A 24,411-nucleotide genomic window follows, 5' to 3' on the forward strand; every position below is an offset into this window, starting at 1 on the left:
TTTAAACATTGAGTGATTATCTTTAAAAACCTTTCTAGTGAAACCCCTACTAAAAAAACCACTACGGACTGAAGATACTTTAAGAATCACTCGGAAACAAGTTTTTCAAAGTACAACTTATGGTTATTGTGTGAACGATTTTAATTTTACATTCTTCTCGCATCACATTATCTCTTTACTTTTCCTAAATCTAGGACCTATGAAGCCCGAGATTGAAAAAGAAGCCTATTCTAAACAAGACTTCAATAAGAATGACAAGGATCTAATAAAAATGAAATAAAGACAGTAATAAGATGAAGTACTTTTCATGATAGAAAATTATCGTCTCACCATTATTATTATTATACATGTAACATATATGAGAAGTATAAGATTTTAAGGTATTTATCAAGAAACAAATCATAGTTAGGACTTAGGAGAAGGAAATAGGAAGGGGGGACCAATCCAACCCAGTGCCACCTCAAACTCAGCAAGAGACGAGAAAGAGCCCGTCTTCAGAAGATGGGACAAACTAAGATCATGTGATCCCACCACCAACACCCTGTCAGTCTCATTTATAAATGGTGCGCCCACCCCACAACTCTCAAAATAGGAAAACAAACAAAACTTGGCTGAAATGGATGAAGACAATAAAGAGTGTGTGGTTTATGAAACAAACAACTTTTCACCTGAACCTCTACCCTCTTTTAAAATACAATCCCATCTACTTACCAAGAAAAGTGCATTTCCTCACGAACAGACGTCACCCACATGGTTTAGTGGGTCATTTTCTTATAAATAATAAAAGCAAATCACATGGGTCTCTCAGCCCTAAGGCCCCCCCCCCCCCCCATAGATGATAGCTTCATTCATTTCACCTAAACACTTCATAATTCCGCATTTCACGCCTTCCAATTCTTAATTTGTAGCCAACGTACTCATACATTTCAAAATTCAAACACTGTAGGCTTTCATCATAAAGATTACCCTTTCGCAGGTCAAACTACAACCACACAAATCAACTCCCAACAGATATAAATAAATAAATAAAGTGAAGCACAACTCTTTTTTTCTTTTTTTTTGACAGATTGCCTTGAGGCAATTCGGGTATCCATCTGTTACCAGTAGAGACGGAGGAATGAGTCCCACACTGCGGCAATGGCAAAAACGGCTGGTACAACAATCTGGCCTCTGTAATTAGAACTTGGAGAGTCGTTCGATTCTTTTATTGGTGAAGCTGAGGGAGGGGGCGGTGGGTTTTCAACATTGATAGCTATCTTCATTCCACTATAGCAGAACCCCTTGCCACTGAGGAAATAATATTTCCGGGTGACGTTAAGAGGAACAACATCCCTTCCAGCACCTGTAGTCCAATTGTGAAGCGGATGATCGGAATTGCATGACTCATAGTTTGTCTCATTTACCTCCAACACATTCATCTGGTTCCTATCATACACAAAAACTGAAGAAAAAAGAGTTACCACAAAAGCAATAAAAGGCAGAGTGAATTTTGAAAACAAAGTTTTTTGGAACCTCAAATGGGGGATTAAGTTAATTATGATAGACATATCTTCTATCATAGCATAGAAACTGAATATCAATCAAATCATAGAATCTAAGAGCAAACTAAATGCCCAAAGGCCCCAAATTAATTACAAATCTTTGTTGTCTAGGTTTTATACAGCATTTATCTTTGACGCCTAATTAAGAGCACAATGCAATAATTCAATTCACCCACATGAGCCAGCAGTGTTGAGCACACAAACAGACTTTGTCCAGTGTTTGTGTGTGCCCTGGAATCAGGCATGACAGCAACCCTTTGTTGCATCTAGTTGTCCTGCCAACCCAGGCTACAATACACAATAATTAGTATTCAAATTGTATACAACTAAATCACATTAATTTTAACACTTCACTTTCAAAAGAAAACAATCAAATTATCAAAATCGTGTTAAATCAATGGTTTGAAAGGAAAGAAAAATGGTTTTTATTATTCAATGGTCTTAAACCCTAGAACTATTTACATCAAATGGCTTGGTCAATTCTCTGGTTATCCCAGCTTTTGTATACAATTTAGTGTCGAGACAGAAGATCTAATCTACATGTACAATATAGTCGCCGTTAGCCCTCCCAAAAACACTTAAGACTCTGTAATCGCTACCAGGTATAATCCTTAGGCTTCATATTTACAGAGCAACACAATCTAGGGAATGTTTGTTAAAATGGTTTTCATTTCTTTCTTCTTCCTTTTTCCCTTAACTCTGATGTGAACAAAAATTTGAAAAATCCAGAAGAAAATAATGAGACGCTGCTGAAATCAAATGAAGAAGAAAAACAAGGAAAAGACACAGATCTACCGAAATCATACATGAACAACCATTAATTACCACTGCAAACATCTGAGCTGAACGTACGTTCAGCACCAAACCGCAATCACTCCCATTAACTCAACCCGCAGAGAAACAGAGGCATCAGAAGCTCCTTTTCAAACTAAGAAAAGTACTTTCAACAAAAGAAAAGCAGAAACTCGTACGAAAACGAGCAGATCTGAAGCTAAACACATAAAAATAAAAATAAATATTCTAGAGAGAGAAAGTAGAAATTAGTAAATTACAGAGCCAGTCGCCATTGTAGAAGTGCTTGTCCTTGGCCCAGACCGTGTAGTTGACGTTGGTGCTCCAGCCCTGGTTCCCTCCGACGGTCCACCGCGTGGCCGACACGTCCGGCAACATCAGCACCACGGCGCACATTAGCACCACCGCCAGCTCCAGCGTCCCGAACCTCATTGCCTTCTCTCTCTCCCTGCTCTGCTCTGAGTGCTCCACTCCAGAAGAAGAGGCTAGCTTAGTTTGCAGCGTGTATAGAGATCTACAACTTGGATTATTTATCTTGAAAAGATATTTAAGGCCTGTTTGGTAGATGTTATTTATAACAGGTAAAAAACGCAAAAGGCGGTTTTCTAATCTAGAAAATACTTTTCATAAATTTTTATCAAATAAGATATTTTTATTTTTATTATAAATTTTTTTAAGTAATTAAGTAAAATATTTTAATTGCACGATACGCTCCTAAAGAATAAATCCAAAAAATGATTTTTTAAATTCCCAAAATAGGGTTTTTTTTTCTTTCGAAAATATTGTCAAACAAATTTTAACTCTTGCATAATTTTATTTTCATTTTACTTTTTTTTTATTCATTCACATACATAATTTTTACAATATTTTTTGTTACATCTATTTAAATTTTAATTTAATTGCTCCTCAAATCCTGTTACATCTTTTTTTTATTTCTTATTTCAACAAATTTTCATGGAAAACATTTTTAAAAATACTTTAAAATTTTATTTTATTTTAATTTTTTTCTTGAATTAATTTTAATTTATTTATTTAAAAAATTTTGAAAAATATTAAATAATGCTTTATTTTCAAAGTTTTCAGAAGTTAAATTATTAAATTTGTTAAAAATATTCTGATTTTATAAAATAATATTAGAAGTGGCGTAGATGCTCCGGTTCACGTGATAACCCAATTTAAAATGGGGAAAAGGGAGGGAAAAGGTCCCATGTTCACGTGCTGCTTTGCATGCCTTAATCATGAATCCCAAGGACTTGTTTGGAATTTTGGATCAGCTTAAAAGCTTAACTAGGTTTTGTTTCTTCTTTAATTTAGTAAGGGCCTGAATAATTTTGTTAAAAAGACCTATAAATAAATATAAAATCCAGAAATTATTATTTTTTACATAAACTCATTTTGAGTCATGGAAGAAGGCATTTTAATTTGTTTACAGAAATTATTTTGTTTTAAGAATAATTTTCCAAAATTTGAACATTCTGAGAAGCAATATTTTATTGATTTTTCTTTTTAAAGGCATAAAATGATTTATAAAAACTTTGATTCAATTTTCAAAGATGGGTCTTTATGTTTAGTGAAAAAAATTTTAAAAATAAAAATCGACTAACTCTTAGTTAAAACTTAAAACAAGAAAACAAAAGGTTATCCCGTATCATCCGTATAAAAAATAAAAAATTAATAAATAAATAGAAAGTTTCAACTGGGCCCGACTCACTTGCATAGGCCCAGCCCAAGCACAATTCATGGACCACATTTTGGACTTACTCAAACCAATAATGACAAATTCTGAATAGAAAAGAATTAATTTTGTAGAATGAATTTGAGGCGTCACTCAAATGGCATTTTCTAAAGAAGAAGATATTAATTAGTAGAGACAGCTTAGATGGAGGGTATCAACTTACTTTTGAATTATTAAATCTCTCTTAACCGGGAGATAATCTATGTTTAATCATCCTTTGATGATTGGTTATAAACATGACAATTGAACATAGATATAATAGAACACTCTAGAATATCTAAATAATTGAAGCATAAAAGTAATTATTTGGACTTTATGTAATGCTTCGTAATGACCCAATTGAGTCACTCACATATTCAATATACCATTGAGCTCTAAGACTCGACGGTTTAGTTTATAAGCACTTGGCGCATCTTTCCCTTCACTCATTTATTCATAATAATTTATATTAGAGGGATCCGCGAAGCCCTCACCTAGCCGCCCATAAAACAAACCTGTCGTGGACTTCGGTTTTCAAAGCACAATGGATTGTAAGAATCAAGTTGAATCCCACATCTTTAAGCTAAGGTTTGAAGGTTGAACTGATAAACACTTCTGCCTTCGATGCCCAACTTTCAAGGGTGAGTTCTAACGCATGTGAAGGTGACACTTTCTCTTTCTTCTATTCATCCCAGAAATACGCCATCTCAAAGTGCCCATTCCAAAAGAAAAGTGAAAGACCGGCCATGTTGCAATTTATACATATCATATCAAAACAGAGTCTAGAGTTACACAAAACATACCCATGGCCATTATCACCATTATCAACAATCCCCTTTATTTATATAAGCACAGGCTCTCTTCAGTCCAACCTTCTAAGCAAGTAGGCCACTTGAACCTCCTTTGTTAATGGCATGATCCAGTCCCCATACAGATCTGCAACCAAGCTCGGTTTTATTTTGTAGACCGGACCGGCATCATCGTCTTCCATCCCATTCACCACTACCTCTTGCCCGTAGGCTTTGGTTTTCATCTCCACTCTCATCTTCACTACATCTTCAACCCTCTGGTAAGTCAGCATATCCATCAGCCGCTGGCTGTCCTGCAAAACCCGATGCCAACAACAAAAATGGATATGAAACCCAGCAGCAGTGTGAATCATGAAACCAATATGAGAGAGAAAATGAAGGAAAGATTGGGCAAAGAAAAAAAATTTTACTTGTGCTTTGATGGCAGCTTCGTATGCATCTGGGGAGGCTTGGAATTTTGCCTCTGCCACGAACTTGCCATAGTGGATTCTCTTTGACAGAGCCTGCAAGGATGTCCAACAGTGTTGCCAAGTTACAACTATGCATTTAGAGAATTATTCGACATCTGGATTTGTGTGAGAGCCCGGGTTGCAAGAACACATACATACACGGAGCACACATCATTGGTTTCCATAAAATGCCAAACCATATCTATCTAAAATGTATATGTAGACGACAAAGCTACACCAAACTGGAGAGTTTGTAAATAACAAAACAAGCAGTACATGAAGGTATGCGAGTATTAAGTTGGCGGAACACAGAATCCTGTGAGAAACACATGGAATGCAGACCTTTTGAATAGGACATGAATATAGGCACTGATGCATGGTAAATTCCAAACAACAGAACATCGGCACATTATTACCCATTCCCATGGCTCAGGTTTACACTAGTACTAAACATGGTTAGATTGGGGAGTGCCCAGATGAAAAAACCAATACTTCATCTGTAATTTGAGGGAAGTTCAGGAGACTTTGAGTTTTCACAGAATTAGCATTGGTGCTGCTCAGAGTGGTGTGGCCTTAGTTGCAAAACTAAGGATTAGTTAGATTCGCCATTCAAATGCAGCAACCGATTACCAAGTTTAAAACAATTACAGGGGAACAACAAGCTTCCTTGTATGACCAAACCAGTAGAAATCTGGATCAGTCTCAACTAGACACCATCAAGACTAAAGAACCTTAAATTTTTTCAATATGCTTAGGGAAGAATCAAGCCATGCAACTCCTTACAGAGTCGGCTTGTTTCCCAGTAATTTCTACATTGGATCACAGTTTGTTCTTCCTGAAACACTATATCATTTGAAATAATAAATCTTAAGGCAGTCAGGAATTGGGTTTTATAAATCTTTTACCTCACTTCTATGGTAGACTGGAATAAAATGTGGAGTCGTCATGAATGTAACATGACAACTTCATTTCTGGTCCAACCACACATGATAAGCTTTCATGGACGATCCTTTTGATAGGCAAACAAGAATATATAAAAAGCATCGATCAAGAAGGGGGGGTTGCGACCCAAGCACACAGGAGGTGTACATAGGATGCCAAAAAAAAAAAAAAAACCTTCACACACAACAATTGTTCATTCAAAGGCCCAAAAAAGAGAATGAACTATAGTTAACTTGTACTGCACCAAACTAAAATAAATTCCCACCCAAGTCATTCAAACTAAATTAATTTTCTTAAAAATGGATAATTTAGCTAAAATTCATACCTGCAAGCAAATTGTGTCACAAACAGCTGCTGATCCATAGTTTCCATCATCTCCTTCCTTGACTAGTCTTGGAAGAAGGTCTCTGAAATACATACTCCATATTTGCTCATTAATATTGATCAAATCTGAACCAGGATGCAGTACCTATTTGCAAATCGGAAGCAAGGTTTGATCAGTGAGTGATTAGAAAAACACAAGTTAGCAACAATGCAAACAAAAACTTGAACACAGCAAGGGGGGTAGATCCATTGGGAGAACTGTTCTGTCATATAGTTGAGTAGCCCAAAAGATTCTATTCAGCTTTAAATCAAATCTATAGTTGACATTGGATCAGAATAGTCCTATTTTTAATTGATTCAGTTGGAGTTTTCATGTGTCAAGAAAATTAATTTGATTGACCTAATAAGATCTTAAGGACAACTCCCCCAAGTTTTCCAGGTTTTCAAATTTCTTAAAATCACTTGTTTGGACAATGTCAATCACAATAATTTTAACTCCCTCTGAACTGAAAGAACAGATTAGAGACAACTGATAACTTACGAGTACCATGCCCTGGAGGTCAAACAGTTACCAAACAAACTGCAACTTGGACAAAAAGAGTAATCATATTTCAAACACATCTTATATCATACCTTTGGGTACTGTAAAGGTGGCAACATTGGTTCAGGCAACTCAACTGGGAAGAAAGGATGCTCATCAGGGCTCTTGTACCTGCCCACCTATGTTAATTAAAAGTGGATCAGAAAACCAGCAATAACATCATTCCTCTTCCCTTCTTTCCCTCTCATCTTCCTTCTTTTCTTTCAATCATTCTTCTTTGATGGGTTTAAATGTAACATACCTGAGCATGAAGCTTTTCGGTTTCCCTGACCATGAATTCAACCAAAGAGCCATGGAACCCATCCATTGACAAAGCATCGGGATCATATGTCTCGGCATTGTAACAATACTGAGCTCTTTCCAAGAGGCTAAATATTATGCTATCCTCTTGTCGAATTAAAGAATTTCTTATAGCATCCAAAGTCAAGTTCTGACTCTCATCTACTCTTTTTTTCCTTTCAAACCTACATTAAAAGAAACCTTATATTCAGATCTTGGTATACCACATATAAATAACTATTTATCCATTCGAATATAAAAGTAGTATTAAGAGGTGCATTTAATTTAGGGATAATGTAACTGTTGTGCTTCCTTTTCCAAGCAAATAAGCATAGTGGAAGTCTGCACAATAACTGCCCTACTATTTGTAATCGAAGTTCTGGTGTTTTCCACATGGTAAGAAAATAATATGTTCCACCATTTGAGTGGACAGAAAAGGAGGAAAAGAAAAAACAGGGTCACACCATGTTCCACCATTTTCATCTTTGAATCAATGTGTTTAGTCACATCAAAGTTTCAGGGATCCTCATCACAAGTCGAGTGTGAGAAAACACTATGCCTTGAAATTTTTACTATCATCAGTAGGGTAGATTGACTGGTACTTTCTAAGATACAAAATATTTTATCAGCAAAGTATGATAAAACCAGTGCAAACTCTTCAGTTGAAAGCAGTAAACTCTATAACAAAGACCCCCACCCCCAAATACAAAAACACACACAATTCACCTTACACTGACTAAATGAAACAGTTGCAACTATCTACTGCAGACCAATTTAATTTATTAAAAAAAATATAAAGGAAATTTTAGAAAATAAATGTAGTTTACTGATAGCGGAAGTGTCATATTCATTTTTTGAGTGCATTTTATTTTTTTATGCACATAGACAATGTGGTAATATGCATGAGCAACAAAAGTTTTCAGTGTTGTTCCATATGGCGAGTAATTTAAGGGTATTTGTAGTCTGTAAGATCTCTTATCAGCAAAATACAAGAATACCAATACAATGTCTTCAGGTAAAGCACTCAACTCCATAATCCCTCTCCTTCTACATACAATACCCACCCCAAGACCAACCCTCCTAACACCACAATATTCACCTTAGACAATAAGAAAATGAAACCGATGCAGCTATATACCACAACTATTTTTTTTTTGCATTTAATTCCTTTTATCAGAGCCAGTTTATTTTATTAACAGAAGTAAAGGTACATTCAATTTAGTGACAACGTAGCCGGTGTGCAGTTGATATTTTAAGAACATGTGCAGCAAGGTGCTGTACATGAGTAACCTGCCATGTGTAACTAGAATATCTAGGGTTGTTGCATGTGGTAAAAATTTATAACATGCAACAAGAATTATAAAAATTTTCAATATTCCCAATGGAAATGGACAAAAAATGGGGACACCATACTCCCATTCTCATTGTTCAACCAACCACATTAAAGCCTCAAAGGTCCTTATCACAAAAGCAAGTGCAAGACACAAACACACCTTGAAATTTTAAGCAACATTCATGGGGTAAATTGGTTGGTATTTTATAATATGTAAAATCTTTTCTCAGCAAAGTACAAGAACATCAGTGCAATGTCTTAGGTTAAATATACTCAAAACTCAAAATATACTCCCTCTTCCGATAAAACACTCCCACACCAACACCCCAAAAAAACCAAAAATTGTTCATCCTATTCAATCACTAAATGAAACAGTATAGTTATCTAGTGCAGTCAGTTCTTTTAAAAACAATATATATATATAGAGAAAAGCAAGTTTAGAAGGTGCATGAATTTAATGATAGTGTCACTCTCGTGCATTTCATTTTTTTAAGTGTGAAAACAACAAGCTAGTGTGCATGATAAATTGCACTATCATTTTAATCATTTCTTTTTTTTGGCAAAAATAGAAAAGCAATTTCAGAAGGTTTGTTAATTTAATGATGGTGCAAAAATCATGTATTTCATTGCCTAGGTTTGTCAACAACACAGAAGCGCACACAATAATCGCATTGCCGTGTTAATCCAAGTTCATATTGATTACCTTCAATTAAATGTAAATCTACTTCATTACCAAACCCAACCCACCCCCCTCTTCCCCTTCTCTTCTGGTTTAATCTTTATCAAGTGTCACCTATATGAAATAAGATTTTAAAGTTATATGAGGAAAAATTTTAAGCATTATTTGTGTAAACAATGGAAACTACATAAAAATTAAGGATCCACCAAGAGATGAACCCACTAGACCATGAAAATAAAAAATAATTAGAAGGGATTCTACATACCCAATAAAGGTTACAAGATAAACCATGAAAACCAAGAATAATCCTATACAAACAATGAAGTATAGAGGAGAAAAAGGGAAGCTACACTTTACCCATGAGAAGATGTGGATGTCTGAACAGAATAAATACGTGTCTTTTCCAACGCTAGATTGAGGAATCAGGAGTTGTTTCTTTGCTTGGATTGGAAGGTGAAAAGACAATTGGATCTCAAAAACTTTGTATTGTGAAGGGTTGTAATAGTAGGAGAGCAAATTCTTAGCAGTTTTGCTTCCATTGATAAGAAACAATTAGTGGAAGGAAATTAACAATTTAGAAAGAGAGAGTGAAAGAAACAAAAGATGTGTTGTTTATTGCGATTATGTATTGCTTTTAACTGAGGGTTAAGAGTTACAACAGGTTTCACAGCATAGGGATTCATGCACTACAAAGAACCCTCCACAACCTTGCTTTTTGTTGTTAGTATGGACATAGGGATTCACGCCCTTGAGGCCTAACTCAAGTGGTAAGGGGTGGGAAAGGGGTTATGGGGGGTTTCAAGTTTGAGTCCCATCCGGGACAAAAGAAGGAAATAAAAAAGGATTCACACCCACTGCACGTGCTCTCCAAGACTTTGTTTTTTTTTTTCTTTTTCATTTAGTGAGGACAAGCATTGCTTTTCAATGTAGGTAGTTTTCACAATAGGCCAAATGGAATAGGAATTCACATCCATTGAAAAGAAAAACGAGTGCAACATCCATAACCAATTTAAGTAGGTATTGCTTTTCAGTGAGCAATGAGCATAGGTGTCATCATAAGTTATGCAGATAGGAATCCAAATCCACTAAAAAGGAAAACAAGGCATACTATCCACAACCTTTTTTCATGCTATTTAATATGGACAGGTGATGCTTTTCAATGAGGGTAGGTGTTATTATAAGTTAGGCGGGATAAGAATTCATGTCCATTGAAAAGAAAAACAGGGGGGTCACTCCTATAACCTTGTTATTTACACTATCAAATCATCATCTCTCAGACCTAAACCAAACCTTCTTCTCACATTCATGTTACATCAGAGAAGAAGTTCAAAGTGGGTTGTTATAAAATTCATTCATTTCAGGGAGATTCGGCATGCCTGCCATTAACCCCATGCCTAAGCTCACAGATTTCTATGAGTTACCTGCTTTCTTTCACTTTTCTCTTCCTATTTTATGCGGGTTTTACTTTCTTTTTTCTTTATGTTGGATTTTTGGTGATAAAGATGGATACTTACAATGTCTATGGAGTTTTGATTTGATTGTGATTGTAGTTTTTTTTCTTTTTCCTTTTTAATAGGCAAAGAAAGATGTACATCTGAATGTGTTTGATTTGATTGTGTTTGTGCATTTGAGGAGTGAGAGGAAGGATGTGGGAGAAGCTGATTAATGAAAATGAATCCCCAAGATCCTCTCAAGAAAGGAATGATATAAAATAAATAAATAAATTCCTAAATTACTTAATTAAGGGTATTTCAGTAATTTTCAGTTTTTAGATATCATGATTAGTTACTAATTGGTATTTGAGTTTTATTTAGAATTTGGTAAGTTTTAGAATTCTCTATAATAGAAGTTCTAAACTTTCTATTTTTCAAAATAAATTTTTTATTCCAAAGTTTATATTTTGAGTCCTTAATCTAAAGTATTCTTTATTCAAAATTTTATGACAAGAAGTTTCTATAAAGTACCTTTTTAATTCTAAAAAGGAAGTTTTTGGTCTCTTTTAATTTTTTTAAAGGGATTTAATAGTTTTAGGAAAGAAATATGAGTCCTAATTAGTTACTACATAGTGTAGGTTTACTTTTTCATAATTCTATTAAATTCTAGGATTTTCTAAAGCCTATAAATAAGGCTAATTGATATGAAACGATATTAAGTATTAATAATCAATCATATCTATTTATTTATTTTGCACACTTTGCAATTGTCAATGGGTGAGACTTTATTGATTTTCTTATAAGTGAGATTCCTAGAAGGCCTTTTCTCTTTTTATTTTGTTTTACTTCTCCACGCTGCCAAAAAGTATTATTCTTTGTTCCTCTCTGTAAACCCTAAAAGATTGAAACTCTAAACCACTTATTTGATTGTAGACAACCATCATAGGGTTGTCCTACATCACTAAATTGCTTAAGAATGAGTTTGACAGTGTTTCTATTCTAAGCATTTTTAGTGGAAGTGTTTTCTCTAAAAGTTCTTTTGGGAGGATCACACCTATCAAGTGCTTCTCCAAGAAGCACTACAAGTAAAAATTTTAACTTTTTAAAAATGTTTTCTAAATTTTGTCAAGTGTCCGATTTTTCTTCAAAAACACTTTCTATGCTAGAAGTGCTTTCTAAAAGCACTACCAAATGGACTCTAAATTTGTTATTTGGTGTTTGTTTTAGGTTTCTTTGATTATTGAGAAAATATGGGAAAATGAGGGAAAAGAAAAGGGACAAGACTGATTTATGGTTTTGCCGCACTCCAAGTTCAGGCAAGCAATAAAGTAAACTATATCCCTCATTACCATTCCCCCCTTCCCTCCTTATTACCATTCTTATTCAATCTAAGTAACATGTTGGGTTGTGTCAAATTTTAAGTATCCTATCACAAAATCAAATAATTGAGTTCCTTACACCCTGAAGTTTTAATATACTTCCTTACTATCAATACATTATCTTAACTTATCATGTAAAAGCAATAAGGTTCAATGTACTAACTAATTACTTTTTCTCCATTATTTTACTTTACAAGGTGACATATGCAAGGCACGGACTTTTTAACAATTTATAAGCACAGCTCATTAGTTCTTTTTTTTTCTTTTTTCTTTTTTTGTTGAAAGGCAAAGCATAGCTCATTAATCTTATGCACCAGAAAATCAAATTAAAACCATTTAACGAAGAAATATTAACCAGTACATTGCCCTATGTTACACATGGTCAATACCGGTGATATCAAATTTTGATAGTTTGGATCATCTGGTTTGAAGACCATTAGACACTGGAAAATTTAAACAGAAAACTTAACCATTTAAAATTGACAAATCAAATCACCTGCTTGTGTTTACATTATATATCTTGGATAGTGCCCATGAAACTCCAGACAATCACTAAAGACCATTTAGAAAATGAACAAACAGTCTAATTCATATTAGACCTTTGCAAACATGTTCTCATGCAGCTTATACACATTGTGGCATGCACATGCGCAACAAATTCAAGTTTGGAGAATAACTTAAACCAAATAAAAATCTAAATACAAGTTGAAAACTTTTGTATGATTTGTGAGTGACAAGAGTTATAAGAAATAAGATAGAATTATGCTTAATGGAAGAGTAATCAATGATTTGGGGTCTTTTCTAGCATTCAGAAAATTAGGTTAAGCTGCATGCAGCTGTTCTAGTTCCAGAGCAGATCAGTCAGTTCATATTAAGTGCTTTGAAGTTCTAAGGCCTGCTCAACACCATGCCAATGCATGCATTTGAAAAAAGTATTCAACTCATATGCCAAATTACAAAATATAACAATACATCAATGTCTATATGTAAATGGGTGTGCATGGGTATCTGAGTATGGATGTTCATAAGGTGTATGCATGAACTTTCATTCCCAACAAGCAGGGTGGCAGGGCATTTTCTACTTGTGAACAAATTCAATTCTTTGAAACAGCCTAGCCTCCCTAGGAAATCACAACGCCTGAAGGTACTATGCGTGTTTTATGCATGCAGGCACAAGGATAATACATTCATAATGCGGGCAATGCACTCCAATTCATACCCAATTAAAGGAAATTTATTTATTTTTCATTGTTAGTATGATTCATTATTTCTTGTATCATGCAACTACACAAACATACAACCAATCTGGACCAAACCAAGTTCTGTATCATGCAACCACCCAACCACTTGACCAGATGGAAGAAAACAAACCGAATTCAATCTCTGACATCAAAGAACCAAAAGCAGAAAACAAAAAGGTGTCTGCATACCCATTAAAGTTTCGGTTACACAAACAAAGACAAGAACACATGCTCAATTCAAACTCAACCAAACCGACAAGCGAATTCAGTTTTTGAACACTGGAAAAACAAAACATGAAAAGTCACATGGTAAGAACAGTCTAGCTAGCAATGGAGAAAAATATTACCTCATATATACTGAAACAAACAAATATAAGGAGAATCTGCTTCTCAATTGCTACAATTGAAAAATAGAAACATATGTATATACACACAGATTAATGCAATGTTTAAGAAATAACTAACAGAATCAAACAATTGAAAACAAATTGCATAGCATGAACGAACTCCGGTATAAGCCCCCGATCAAACCATCAAACACCAATCTGACGCCCAATCAAGAAGAGAAAAAAAATAAATTCAAAAGCATAATAAATTCCACAGACCCATGAAGGATTTGAAAACAAAAAGAATCATATCATACATATTGGCAAAAGGGGTGATTGGGTATGTTTGAACCTGAGAGGAGTTGGAGAGACATGAATAGACTGGATAACCCTGTTCTTCAAACTTGGGAACCTACAACTGGAACAATGGTTGGTCTTGGAGGTGAAATAGGAACTGGGTTTTGAAATTTTTGAACCCTGGGGTAGAATAACGGAAGGAGAGGCGGCTTTCAACAGCTTGGCCTCCATTGCTGATGAAAAAGGGAAGAAGCTTTACAATGCAATAGAGGAAGACAGAGAGAAGAGGTATCTTATAGAGAAAAAAGAGCAGGAAACGGGGTATTGGGCATGGTGGTTGTTGAGAAAGAGAAAGGGCTTGAAAGAGAAGGTAGGTATAGAATTGGGGGGTTAGGTGGAATTGGGTTTTTCCAATCTCCACCGCTCCACAGGGACTTCCACTTGCTCAATGCTCTGGACTAGTCTTCGTCTTTTTGGAGGCTCATGAGTCATGACTCTTTCAAACTGAAAATTTCCATTTTTTTTTTCCCTCAATAATCATTTAATAGCATTTAATGGAAACAAATTTAATTAAATAAACCCTAACCCTAGACCTCCACAAATGCCTCAATTTCACAATTTGAAGGTTAAATGAAATTCATCTTTGTTCTTCATATGAGTTTGACCGTTGACCACTTATAATCATTCCATGATATATTTATTAAAAGAAATTGTTCAAAGAACAATCAAATTCTTTGTTGAAAATTTATTAAAACCCATAAGAAAAAAAAAATTAAAGAGAAGTCAAAAAAAGTTGATTTTTGAATAATTTAAAAAGCTTTAAATTATTTAATATATTTTTAAAAATATTCCTTTAATATAAATATTATCATAATATTTCTTTACAAAAAGAAAAGAAATTTGGAAATGGACTAATTACTTGTTCTTGAAGCTTTTTATTTCAAATAAAGCCTTTATTTATATTTATTATTTTAAAATATTTGATTCTTAGTACAACTATGGGTGATTTTATAATCAATCAGTATAGAAATATTTAATTATTAATAATCAGAAAATGAAAGAATCGACCCATATAAAAAGCATGATAGCCTACCTCACATGAATAGAGAAAAGTCAACAACAATAACAATGGCACCAGTCAACATTGGTGTCATGGCTGGCTCATGATGTTTTAAATCAAACATAACCCATCAAAATCGATGATGTCAAGGGTTTTAAATTTAAACTTTTCAGCAATGGAATAAAATATTTCACAATGTGACTTTATTATTACAATACTCAAAATTTTTTGAATTTTATTTAAGTTAGGAATGGAAGATTAAATGTTAATAATTATTTTTTACTAATTATTAACTTAATATGGTATCTAAATTTTAATTTTTAGTTTATGTCTATAGATATTGTCAATTTTGATCTAATACATTCTCATGACTTTAATCTAATATGAATTGAATTCAATTTTTAATAATACATAAATGAATTTTCTAAAAATCTTTTGTAAATAAATTATTCATATTCATTTAAAAACACTTCAACTTTTTAAAATAAAAATGCAATGACATATTTATCCTCTTTCACCGTAACATTGACCTAGCTTTGCAAAATAATCTATTATATGTACATGTATATACAAAAAAATCATTCTCTTGGTTTCTTCGTTGTAACATTGAATTGAATAGCTTTACTTAATTAATAATTTTCTCTTGTGTGTTACATATAAAATTAAATACGAAATAATTCTTTTATAGCTTTAAATTAACATAATAGATTCTCACGAGTTAAAAATGTATTCCGTTGTATCTTACCAACCAAAACACTCATTAAGAATCCTAAGTCGAAATTAATGATTGATTTTAATATCATTTATAACACGATTTTATCCTGTACATGTATATAATATATTTATATATGATGAAAAAGTTTTTAAACATTTTTTATTTTTTGAATCCTCGAAAACACTTTAAAAAATAATTAAAAATAGTTTAAATTTTTATTAAAAAAAAACAACATTTCTTTATATATAAGTAAGCTTGGATTCATGTTCTCACTTTTTTTTAAAATTTGATATGAAGTGCCTTTTCAAATCATATGAAGCTCGAAATAAAATAAAAAACATTTTTACTTCTCCCATATAAGAAAAAGCGTATTTATTTGTTTAATACATAAAAATCCTTCAATTATAAAAGATATTATCGAGAGCAAATCATTGTCAGAATCGATAGAAATGGAAATATTTCAATCTTTTTTCCCCCAAATTTTAAACCATTAAAATCCAGAGCAGGGAAGAACCTTATCTACAGCCCAAGTTCCTAGCATCCCTCAGTACCTTCACCCTCTTTCACCCCCCAGATGCTGGCACTGTCCTCTGACTCCTTCTCTTCGACTCTGAACCACAAATGTCAGTACCAATTCGAAACCCCACTTGGGTCTCCAAGCGAAGGCTTCTCGAGCAGAAGATCTCAGACCTCCATAGATGCTCTAGCCTCAACCAAGTAAAGCAAATTCATGCCCAGGTCCTCAAAGCTAATCTCCATCGGGAATCTTTTGTGGGGCAGAAGCTCATTGCTGCATTCTCTCTCTGTCGCCAGATGACGCTGGCTGTCAATGTTTTTAATCAAATTCAAGACCCAGATGTGCTTTTGTATAATACTTTGATTAGAGCACACGTTCGGAACTCGGAGCCATTGCTGGCGTTTTCGGTTTTCTTTGAAATGCAGGATAGTGGGGTGTGTGCGGATAATTTCACGTACCCGTTTCTTTTAAAGGCGTGTTCGGGGAAGGTTTGGGTGCGGGTAGTGGAAATGATCCATGCCCAAGTGGAAAAAATGGGGTTTTGCTTGGATATTTTTGTGCCCAATTCGCTTATTGATAGTTACTTCAAGTGTGGTTTGGATGGCGTTGCTGCGGCGAGGAAGGTGTTTGAGGTGATGGCGGAGAGAGATACTGTTTCCTGGAATTCGATGATTGGAGGGTTGGTGAAAGTGGGCGAGTTGGGGGAAGCTCGGAGGTTGTTTGATGAAATGCCAGAGAGAGATACTGTGAGTTGGAATACGATATTAGACGGGTATGTTAAGGCGGGAGAGATGAATGCGGCATTTGAATTGTTTGAGAAGATGCCGGCCAGGAATGTTGTGTCCTGGTCCACGATGGTTTTGGGTTATAGCAAGGCCGGGGATATGGATATGGCGAGAATCTTGTTTGATAAGATGCCTGTCAAGAACTTGGTTCCGTGGACCATAATGATATCGGGGTATGCTGAAAAGGGGCTTGCTAAAGATGCAATTAACTTGTACAACCAAATGGAGGAGGCTGGATTGAAGTTTGATGATGGGACTGTTATTAGTATTTTATCTGCCTGTGCAGTTTCTGGTTTGCTTGGATTGGGTAAGAGAGTTCATGCCTCCATTGAGAGGACCAGGTTTAAGTGCAGCACTCCAGTGAGCAATGCATTGATTGATATGTATGCAAAGTGTGGTAGTTTGGAGAATGCCTTAAGCATCTTTCATGGAATGGTGAGGAAAGATGTGGTGTCTTGGAATGCCATAATTCAAGGACTAGCCATGCATGGACATGGTGAGAAAGCACTTCAGCTCTTCTCTAGAATGAAAGGAGAAGGGTTTGTGCCTGATAAGGTCACCTTTGTTGGTGTCTTATGTGCATGTACCCATGCAGGTTTTGTTGATGAGGGCCTTCATTATTTTCATGCAATGGAGAGAGATTATGGGGTTCCTCCCGAAGTTGAGCATTATGGTTGCATGGTTGACCTTTTGGGGCGTGGTGGGCGTCTTAAGGAAGCTTTTCGGCTTGTACATAGCATGCCATTGGAACCAAATGCAATCATTTGGGGTACCCTTTTGGGAGCATGCCGGATGCATAGTGCTACTGGACTTGCAGAGGAGGTGTTTGATCGTCTGGTTAAATCTGAGCTATCAGACTCAGGGAATTTATCTATGTTGTCAAATATTTATGCTGCAGCAGGAGATTGGGACAATTTTGCTAATATAAGGCTAAGAATGAAGAGCACAAGCATCCAAAAACCATCAGGGGGTAGTTCAATTGAAGTGGATGATGAGGTTCATGAATTTACAGTTTTTGATAGATCACACCCTAAATCGGATAGAATCTACAAGACGATTGATGGGTTGGGCCAGCACATTAACAAGCTGACTACGAGTAGTTGATGCAGAGAACTGTTTGGGAAGGAATATTGCTGAAGTGGTGCTTATACTGCATGCATCCTCTCAGTCCAAGTGGCAGGAGCACTTTGGCAAAAGCTATATTGGACAATATTTAAGAAAGGACATCCTCAAGGATGCTTTTCCCTATAGCTTCTTTAGGCATGAATTGGCTGCAGTTACTGAAGAGAAGAGTGTGGCATTGCTTCTTGTATGTATACATTGTACACTCATTCAAGCTTCTGGCAACTCTCAATTGTATTAAATTTCTAGACAATTATAAAATGAGCCTTACAATAATCATGTAATATCTTGTCTCCTATGACCATGTTGACATCACACATCTGATATGGTTCTTGTGTCTTTTGAACAAAATACCAGTTCATTATCACAATGTACTTGCTTCACTGAGAGTATAACACTGGAGACTGATTGATAATTTTGTATTTGCATTTGGACGTGGTTGTTCCTGGTGCTGTTAGTTCAAATGTTCAATTTATGTCACATTCATCTACAGTGCAGACCCTTGTAGCAACAAGTTCTCACCCCAGATTACGGTGCCCTTATTCAGGGGATTTAAAATCAAGTTGAAGGGTGAACCATGCAGGGGCTCATGTTCAGTTCTTTGGTCCACTAACCAATTTACACCCCAATTTGTTGAGATTCTCTTTTGTAAGCTGCATTCTTGTAAGTTTCAAGAACCGACTACATCTTATCTTGTTCTCAGTAAAGGGTTTCCATTGATGGGAATGGTGTGATTTGCAGATCTTACTAAATGTGAAATCCTATTAAATAATGAAGCCAGGGAAGTTATTATTTCAGTTGTTTGAATTTGGCCTAGCACGACAAAGGCAATTTCTGGTGATCTCTTCCTCACACAGCTATTTTCTCTAGACGACTCTGATGTTCCCGGTACCCATTTCTTACCTGCTCAAATACATGATAGAAAATTGCATCATCTCTGTGATTTCTTTATTAGCTACATGACATGACATCTTTATTAGTGATATCATCACATAAAAGCTTTACTCAGTGATGACTGATGATAGCTTAATTAGTCTATTCGTGTTGTAACTTGTATGTGACACATGTAAAATCATTTCATTGTATTTTTCATAGCATCTAGAATAGTCTACATGTTAGTATTCGCCTTTTTATTACTTTTCCATACTATTTTATGTCAAGTGACTCAAGTTCATTTTCCTTTGCTAGATTCTGAATGTCATGATAGATGGGTATATCGTGTAGAAAACAAAGTGGTTCCCGAAAACATAAGACCAATCCCAGTGGCCAGTGGCAGGATGCCATGTCTTATAACCGGAAAGTTCTGCCTACTATGTGCAAGTAGTGTGTTTATAGTATTCTATTCATCCACCAAGTGCCCCAGTGGTGGAAACTGGAAAATACCTAACTATGCAAACTAAAGGTTAGGAATGTGACACATCACCCATAAAGGGATAAAAGCTTCTGCCCATCTCAGAAAATATAGCAACTCAGAAAAGCCTCGAGTTTATTTTATCAACAACCACCCGTAGAATGTTGTAGATTTCCTATTATTATGCCATGTGTAAAGCATATCCATTGGCCCATACATGAGAAAGCTACAGAAAAGCATTCCACTTGGTGGGATGGGACTAAAAGGAGCTTGTGGAGCACATTTATCCTCATTGCATATATATTTATATATATATAATTTGCATCAGAGGTCTTATCCATAGTTTTTCATCTGCCACATAGAGGAGAGAGAACTGGAGAAGTGAAGAGAGGAAGGAAAGAGAATGGAAGCATGTTTTCTCACTTCAAATTCCTTCAGCAGAACCATAGAACTACTCCCTTCAATCAAAGCTAGAAATCTCACCTACCCCAAGAGAAAAGCCAATCAATTTCAATGTAGAAAAGCTCCATTTCCATCTTCTATAACGTGTAAGTGCTCCAATTGCCTTATCGTTGACTGTGAATAGTAAACACCATTTGTTGCAATTTTCTATCTTGATCTTCAGATATGGTTTTTGATTGATTTGAAGGCCTGGTCTTATCTTGATCTTTTCATTTGATGTCTTGATGTCTTGTCATATGAATCAGGCCGATCGTTTTTGACTTTATGCATGGATTTTAGTCATTGTGAGCCATGATCTTGCAGTGAGATCTTAGTTATACACTCAGCTTTGAGTTTCCTAATGGTTTTCCCAATCGTAGGTTGCCATCTGGGGTCTTCATCTTCGTCTGAGGATGCTGACAAACCTTCCATTAGTGCTGATTGGAGATCATTCAGAGCAAGATTGGTGGCTGGAGAACAAGCATCAAGGCTGGAAGAGCCTTCCTCATTGGTTGATCCTGATTCTGCAGTGGATCATCCTCTACCCATCACAATTGGGGACAAATGGGTCCACACCATCCATGAACCTGAAAAGGGCTGCTTACTCATTGCCACAGAAAAGCTTGATGGAGTCCACATTTTTGAACGAACGGTGATCCTGCTATTATCAACTGGTCCTGTGGGTCCTACTGGCATCATACTCAACAGACCTTCCCTCATGTCAATAAAGGAAACAAGATCAACAGTTCTGGATGTTGCAGGCACCTTCTCGGATATGCCACTGTTCTTTGGAGGACCCATAGAGGAGGGCCTGTTCCTGGTGAATAGCCCAAAAGGGGATGATGATGGAGTGGTGAAGACTGGGCTTTTTGAGGAGGTAATGAAGGGTTTGTACTATGGGACCAAGGAGAGTGTGGGTTGTGCGGCAGAGATGGTGAAGAGGAATGCTGTTGCGGTTGAGGACTTCAGGTTCTTTGATGGGTATTGTGGGTGGGAGAAGGAACAATTGAGAGATGAAATAAGAGCTGGGTATTGGACTGTAGCTGCTTGTAGCCCTAGTGTAATTGGGCTGACCAGTGTTGGAAGTGTGGGATTGTGGGAAGAAATCATTGGGCTTATGGGCCCTAGAAAGGTCTGGTGACACTCCACTCTTGGGCCGTCAATTCCTAAACTCACGTGCTGCACTGCACTAGGTCAAGTTCAGTATGATTTTAGGCTTTTGCAGGGCACACAAGGGGAAAAAAGCGATAAATCTTCTGAAATGTATCTCTGAACTAAATGCAGGGTCTAAGGAAAAGCATTTCAAATGTAGCCTTACCCTCATAAGAAAAAGTTTGAGGCTCTAGTGGTTGTATATTATGCATTTTGCTTTTCAACATTTGGTTTAAATGTAGATTTGTGTAGCGTTTGACCAAAGCATGTATGTGTTTTGTTTTAAGGCATGCTTGGAGAAGTGTAAGCATTTGAACATGAAGCACCCAATTAATCTGATTCACATGTCTCATCACCAAATTAACTTTCATGTATATATATATATATTTCAAGCTGCTGCTCTGCTATTAACAAACTAACTAGATCTTAAGTTCAAGCCTCTCTAATATTTGTGTGGTCTAGATGGTCTAGGATAGAGTGGTAAGACCCATGGGTTTTCACTCCTTCAAAAGGGTGATGCTTTCTTTAGCTGAAATCTAGGGTAAATGCCTTATGATATATAATTTTCTTAGTTAAATTATGATATATTACATCGATTAAGGAGTGCATACATGGTTTTTAAGTGATACGGATCTTGGTTTAAATTGAACAATATCTACCGAAGAGGTAGGAGGTGAGGTTCATGTATACATGTTAGTATACTTAATAAAGACACTAATAATGTGATGTGTCATGTGTGTACATATATATATATATATATATATATATATATATATATATATATTAGACAATATTTATAAGGAGTTTCTATCCACGTATCATCATGCTTATTGAAGACACTAGAATTGTGTATTCCAATCAGTTGCATTCAAATGTATGCAAATCTTGGCTTTATTTGAATGATTGCTAATAAGAAGCTGCGGTAGTCACCATTATAGTGGGTCCAAGCAATTAATGTCTATTATTTCATCCCATATACAACTTCATCAAAAGTCAAAATAATTTTTTTCTTTTACAACCATAATTTTATCTTTATTTGCTTCATTCTACATGGATCTTCTTTAAGAAGATGGGCTTGATTTAAGGTAGTCAAATAAAATCAAGCCCATCTTCTTAAAGAAGATGTTTTCAAAAATACCATTTTTAAATCTTACTAAAATAATTGCCATATTTGAAAATAGCTATTATAAGAAATTTTCAAATATAACAATAATAGTCACCCTATATGGCTATATACATCTAGTACATTCTTCATGGCTTCATCTCCAAGTTCCAAGAAATGTTTGGTCTTATGGGCCCTGTAAAGGTTAGGTGACACACTCCACCCTTGGGCCTTCAATTCCCAAACTCAAGTAAAGAGAGAGAGAGAAGAAAAAAAATGGGTTTGAGGCTCCGGTGGTTTGAAATTTATGCACAGCATTTGGTGCATGTATGTGTATGTTGTGTGTTTTTTTAGGGCATGCTTGGAGAGGTGTAGGCATTTGAACATTAAGCACTCAATGACCTTAGGCCATATGTCTCATCACCCAATTAACCTTTACATATAACTATATTTTGCAAGTATTTAATCAAACTGTACTTGGATAGTAACTAGATCCTGAGTTTTAAGAGTTAGGATAAATGTTTTAGGATGTGTAATATTGGATTATAATGAGCTTTGTATCTCATCCTACAACTATTTAACTTAAGCATTTTTCATATCTCATGTCAGACTTAAGAAATATAGATGCGCTTTTAAAAAGCCACCAACTGTAGTTCGAACATGATAATATCTACACCGACGGTAGGAAGTTGAGGTCAATGCCCACATATCATTATGCTTATTGAAGACGCTAACAAAGTGATGTGTGAATATGTGAAATTCCCACATGTATGTTCCGATCCCATATGGTTGTATATGAATGATTGGCAAGAAGAGGCCGCGGTAGTCACCATTATTGTAGGTCCAAGCAATTAATGTTCATACTTATGATCTCATCTCATAAACACCTATATGAAAATTAAACATCGATCCCACTAGATCAAGTTCAAAAGCTGGGGGCCATTCTGATTTCTGAGGTTTAAAATTGCAGGCTATGTGTGTTTGACAGTCATATGAGTTTCACTTTCTTTTCTGTTTCCCTTTTCCTTTTTAACCCTTTTCTGGCTCTTCCCATGGACCATTTCCTGCTTCAAATTTTGAAAGTTCTTCTTTCTGCATTTTTAGGTCACGAAACTTTGAAAGTTGCCAGACTTTTTTAAAAGTAGCTTTGCTTGGAACTTTGATTGATTCTTACACAAATTTTGCAGGCTCTGTGGCAATGGTGCTTCTCCGGTATCTTCTCATACGATAACTGTACCACAAAACCAGCATGTGTGTTAAACTACTAATTTTTTAGATAATAAGCCAACCCTTTAAGGATAGGGATGACAAAAGAGTAGGTCAATCTTGTCCTGTGTTGGTATCTTATCAAATTTTTAATGGGTTGGAATGTACCACCCATTTATTTTTTTTGAATATTTAATTATATATATAATGAAGTGAGGGAGAGGTAAGACAACATATTACCTAGACATGACTAGGGTTAAAAGGGAAAAAAAAATCCTCCAACATATTACCTTATCTGACTACAATATGGATATTTGAAAATAAGTCATTCTATTATCATATTTGTTTATGAATTGAGTTAAAACTCCGGTAAGATATCTTTCATTGAAACTTTTTCTAGATTTTGGGTGGAACTTGAACTAATAATTTTTGTGTAAACCAAAACTTTAATATCGTATTAAGTCATTTGTATAAAACTGTGATTTCATATTAAGTTATTAATTTGATATTTGATCATGGGTAGACTAAAACCCTAGAAACCCATAAAAGGCCAACAAGATAATTCAGATAATTTTTGTTAAGAAGGCAATTAGGTACCTCAATTCATCCCATAAACCAAACATGGAAAACTGAAAAAAACGATTTCCACGAAAGTGCATGAAGCAAAAGAGAGTTGATTAGTTGGAGTCTTGGAGAGGCACCTGCAGGTTTAATCCAAGCATAATGTCAAAGTGGACAAAGCCTTAGGTACCATAAAACTATATAATATCAGAATTTATTAATGACACTTTTAAAACTATTCAATCACCTTCCAAGGCTAG

The 24,411-nt window shown here is 35.4% G+C and overlaps 4 protein-coding genes across 5 annotated transcripts; 2 read left to right on the forward strand and 2 right to left on the reverse strand.

The window, feature by feature from the left end:
* Positions 1 to 872: 872 nt before the first annotated feature.
* On the reverse strand, positions 873 to 2,906 carry LOC100243953 (early nodulin-like protein 17). Its single transcript, XM_002284068.4, has 2 exons — positions 2,594 to 2,906; positions 873 to 1,441 (listed from the first exon to the last, which is right to left on the reverse strand). Exons 1-2 carry the CDS (start codon positions 2,763 to 2,765, stop codon positions 1,098 to 1,100), a joined length of 516 nt encoding a protein of 171 aa, XP_002284104.1. The 5' UTR covers positions 2,766 to 2,906; the 3' UTR covers positions 873 to 1,097.
* Positions 2,907 to 4,794: 1,888 nt separating this feature from the next.
* On the reverse strand, positions 4,795 to 14,733 carry LOC100266283 (chorismate mutase 02). 2 transcript variants are annotated; one of them, NM_001280996.1, is made up of 6 exons: positions 14,195 to 14,370; positions 7,414 to 7,636; positions 7,205 to 7,291; positions 6,573 to 6,716; positions 5,267 to 5,359; positions 4,910 to 5,149 (listed from the first exon to the last, which is right to left on the reverse strand). In NM_001280996.1, the coding sequence occupies exons 1-6, from the start codon at positions 14,368 to 14,370 to the stop codon at positions 4,910 to 4,912; spliced, it is 963 nt and encodes a 320-aa protein (NP_001267925.1). The 2 variants fall into 2 exon arrangements, with proteins under 2 accessions (XP_059598314.1, NP_001267925.1); XM_059742331.1 differs by having other exon boundaries at positions 4,795 to 5,359; positions 14,195 to 14,733.
* A 1,586-nt stretch (positions 14,734 to 16,319) lies between these two features.
* On the forward strand, positions 16,320 to 18,753 carry LOC100247571 (pentatricopeptide repeat-containing protein At3g29230). Its single transcript, XM_002278850.4, has one exon. It carries the CDS (start codon positions 16,536 to 16,538, stop codon positions 18,318 to 18,320), a length of 1,785 nt encoding a protein of 594 aa, XP_002278886.1. The 5' UTR covers positions 16,320 to 16,535; the 3' UTR covers positions 18,321 to 18,753.
* Positions 18,754 to 19,907: 1,154 nt separating this feature from the next.
* On the forward strand, positions 19,908 to 21,621 carry LOC100261075 (uncharacterized). Its single transcript, XM_002284094.5, has 2 exons — positions 19,908 to 20,237; positions 20,511 to 21,621. The coding sequence occupies exons 1-2, from the start codon at positions 20,093 to 20,095 to the stop codon at positions 21,269 to 21,271; spliced, it is 906 nt and encodes a 301-aa protein (XP_002284130.1). The 5' UTR covers positions 19,908 to 20,092; the 3' UTR covers positions 21,272 to 21,621.
* The last annotated feature ends 2,790 nt before the right edge of the window (positions 21,622 to 24,411 follow it).

Source organism: Vitis vinifera, chromosome 14, assembly GCF_030704535.1.
Source record: "Vitis vinifera cultivar Pinot Noir 40024 chromosome 14, ASM3070453v1".
Classification (NCBI taxonomy): Eukaryota; Viridiplantae; Streptophyta; class Magnoliopsida; order Vitales; family Vitaceae; genus Vitis; species Vitis vinifera.

Excerpts from the sequence above, each read along its gene's own strand:
- LOC100243953 (XM_002284068.4), bottom strand. The coding sequence starts at position 2,765 with ATGAGGTTCGGGACGCTGGAGCTGGCGGTGGTGCTAATGTGCGCCGTG. Across the intron at positions 1,442-2,593 it reads CTACAATGGCGACTGGCTCT|TTTTTGTGTATGATAGGAAC; the intron begins GTAATTTACTAA and ends TTTTTTCTTCAG.
- LOC100266283 (XM_059742331.1), bottom strand. The coding sequence starts at position 14,370 with ATGGAGGCCAAGCTGTTGAAAGCCGCCTCTCCTTCCGTTATTCTACCC. Across the intron at positions 7,292-7,413 it reads CCGAAAAGCTTCATGCTCAG|GTGGGCAGGTACAAGAGCCC; the intron begins GTATGTTACATT and ends TAATTAACATAG. Across the intron at positions 6,717-7,204 it reads CACCTTTACAGTACCCAAAG|GTACTGCATCCTGGTTCAGA; the intron begins GTATGATATAAG and ends ATTTGCAAATAG.
- LOC100247571 (XM_002278850.4), top strand. The coding sequence starts at position 16,536 with ATGTCAGTACCAATTCGAAACCCCACTTGGGTCTCCAAGCGAAGGCTT.
- LOC100261075 (XM_002284094.5), top strand. The coding sequence starts at position 20,093 with ATGGAAGCATGTTTTCTCACTTCAAATTCCTTCAGCAGAACCATAGAA. Across the intron at positions 20,238-20,510 it reads ATTTCCATCTTCTATAACGT|GTTGCCATCTGGGGTCTTCA; the intron begins GTAAGTGCTCCA and ends TCCCAATCGTAG.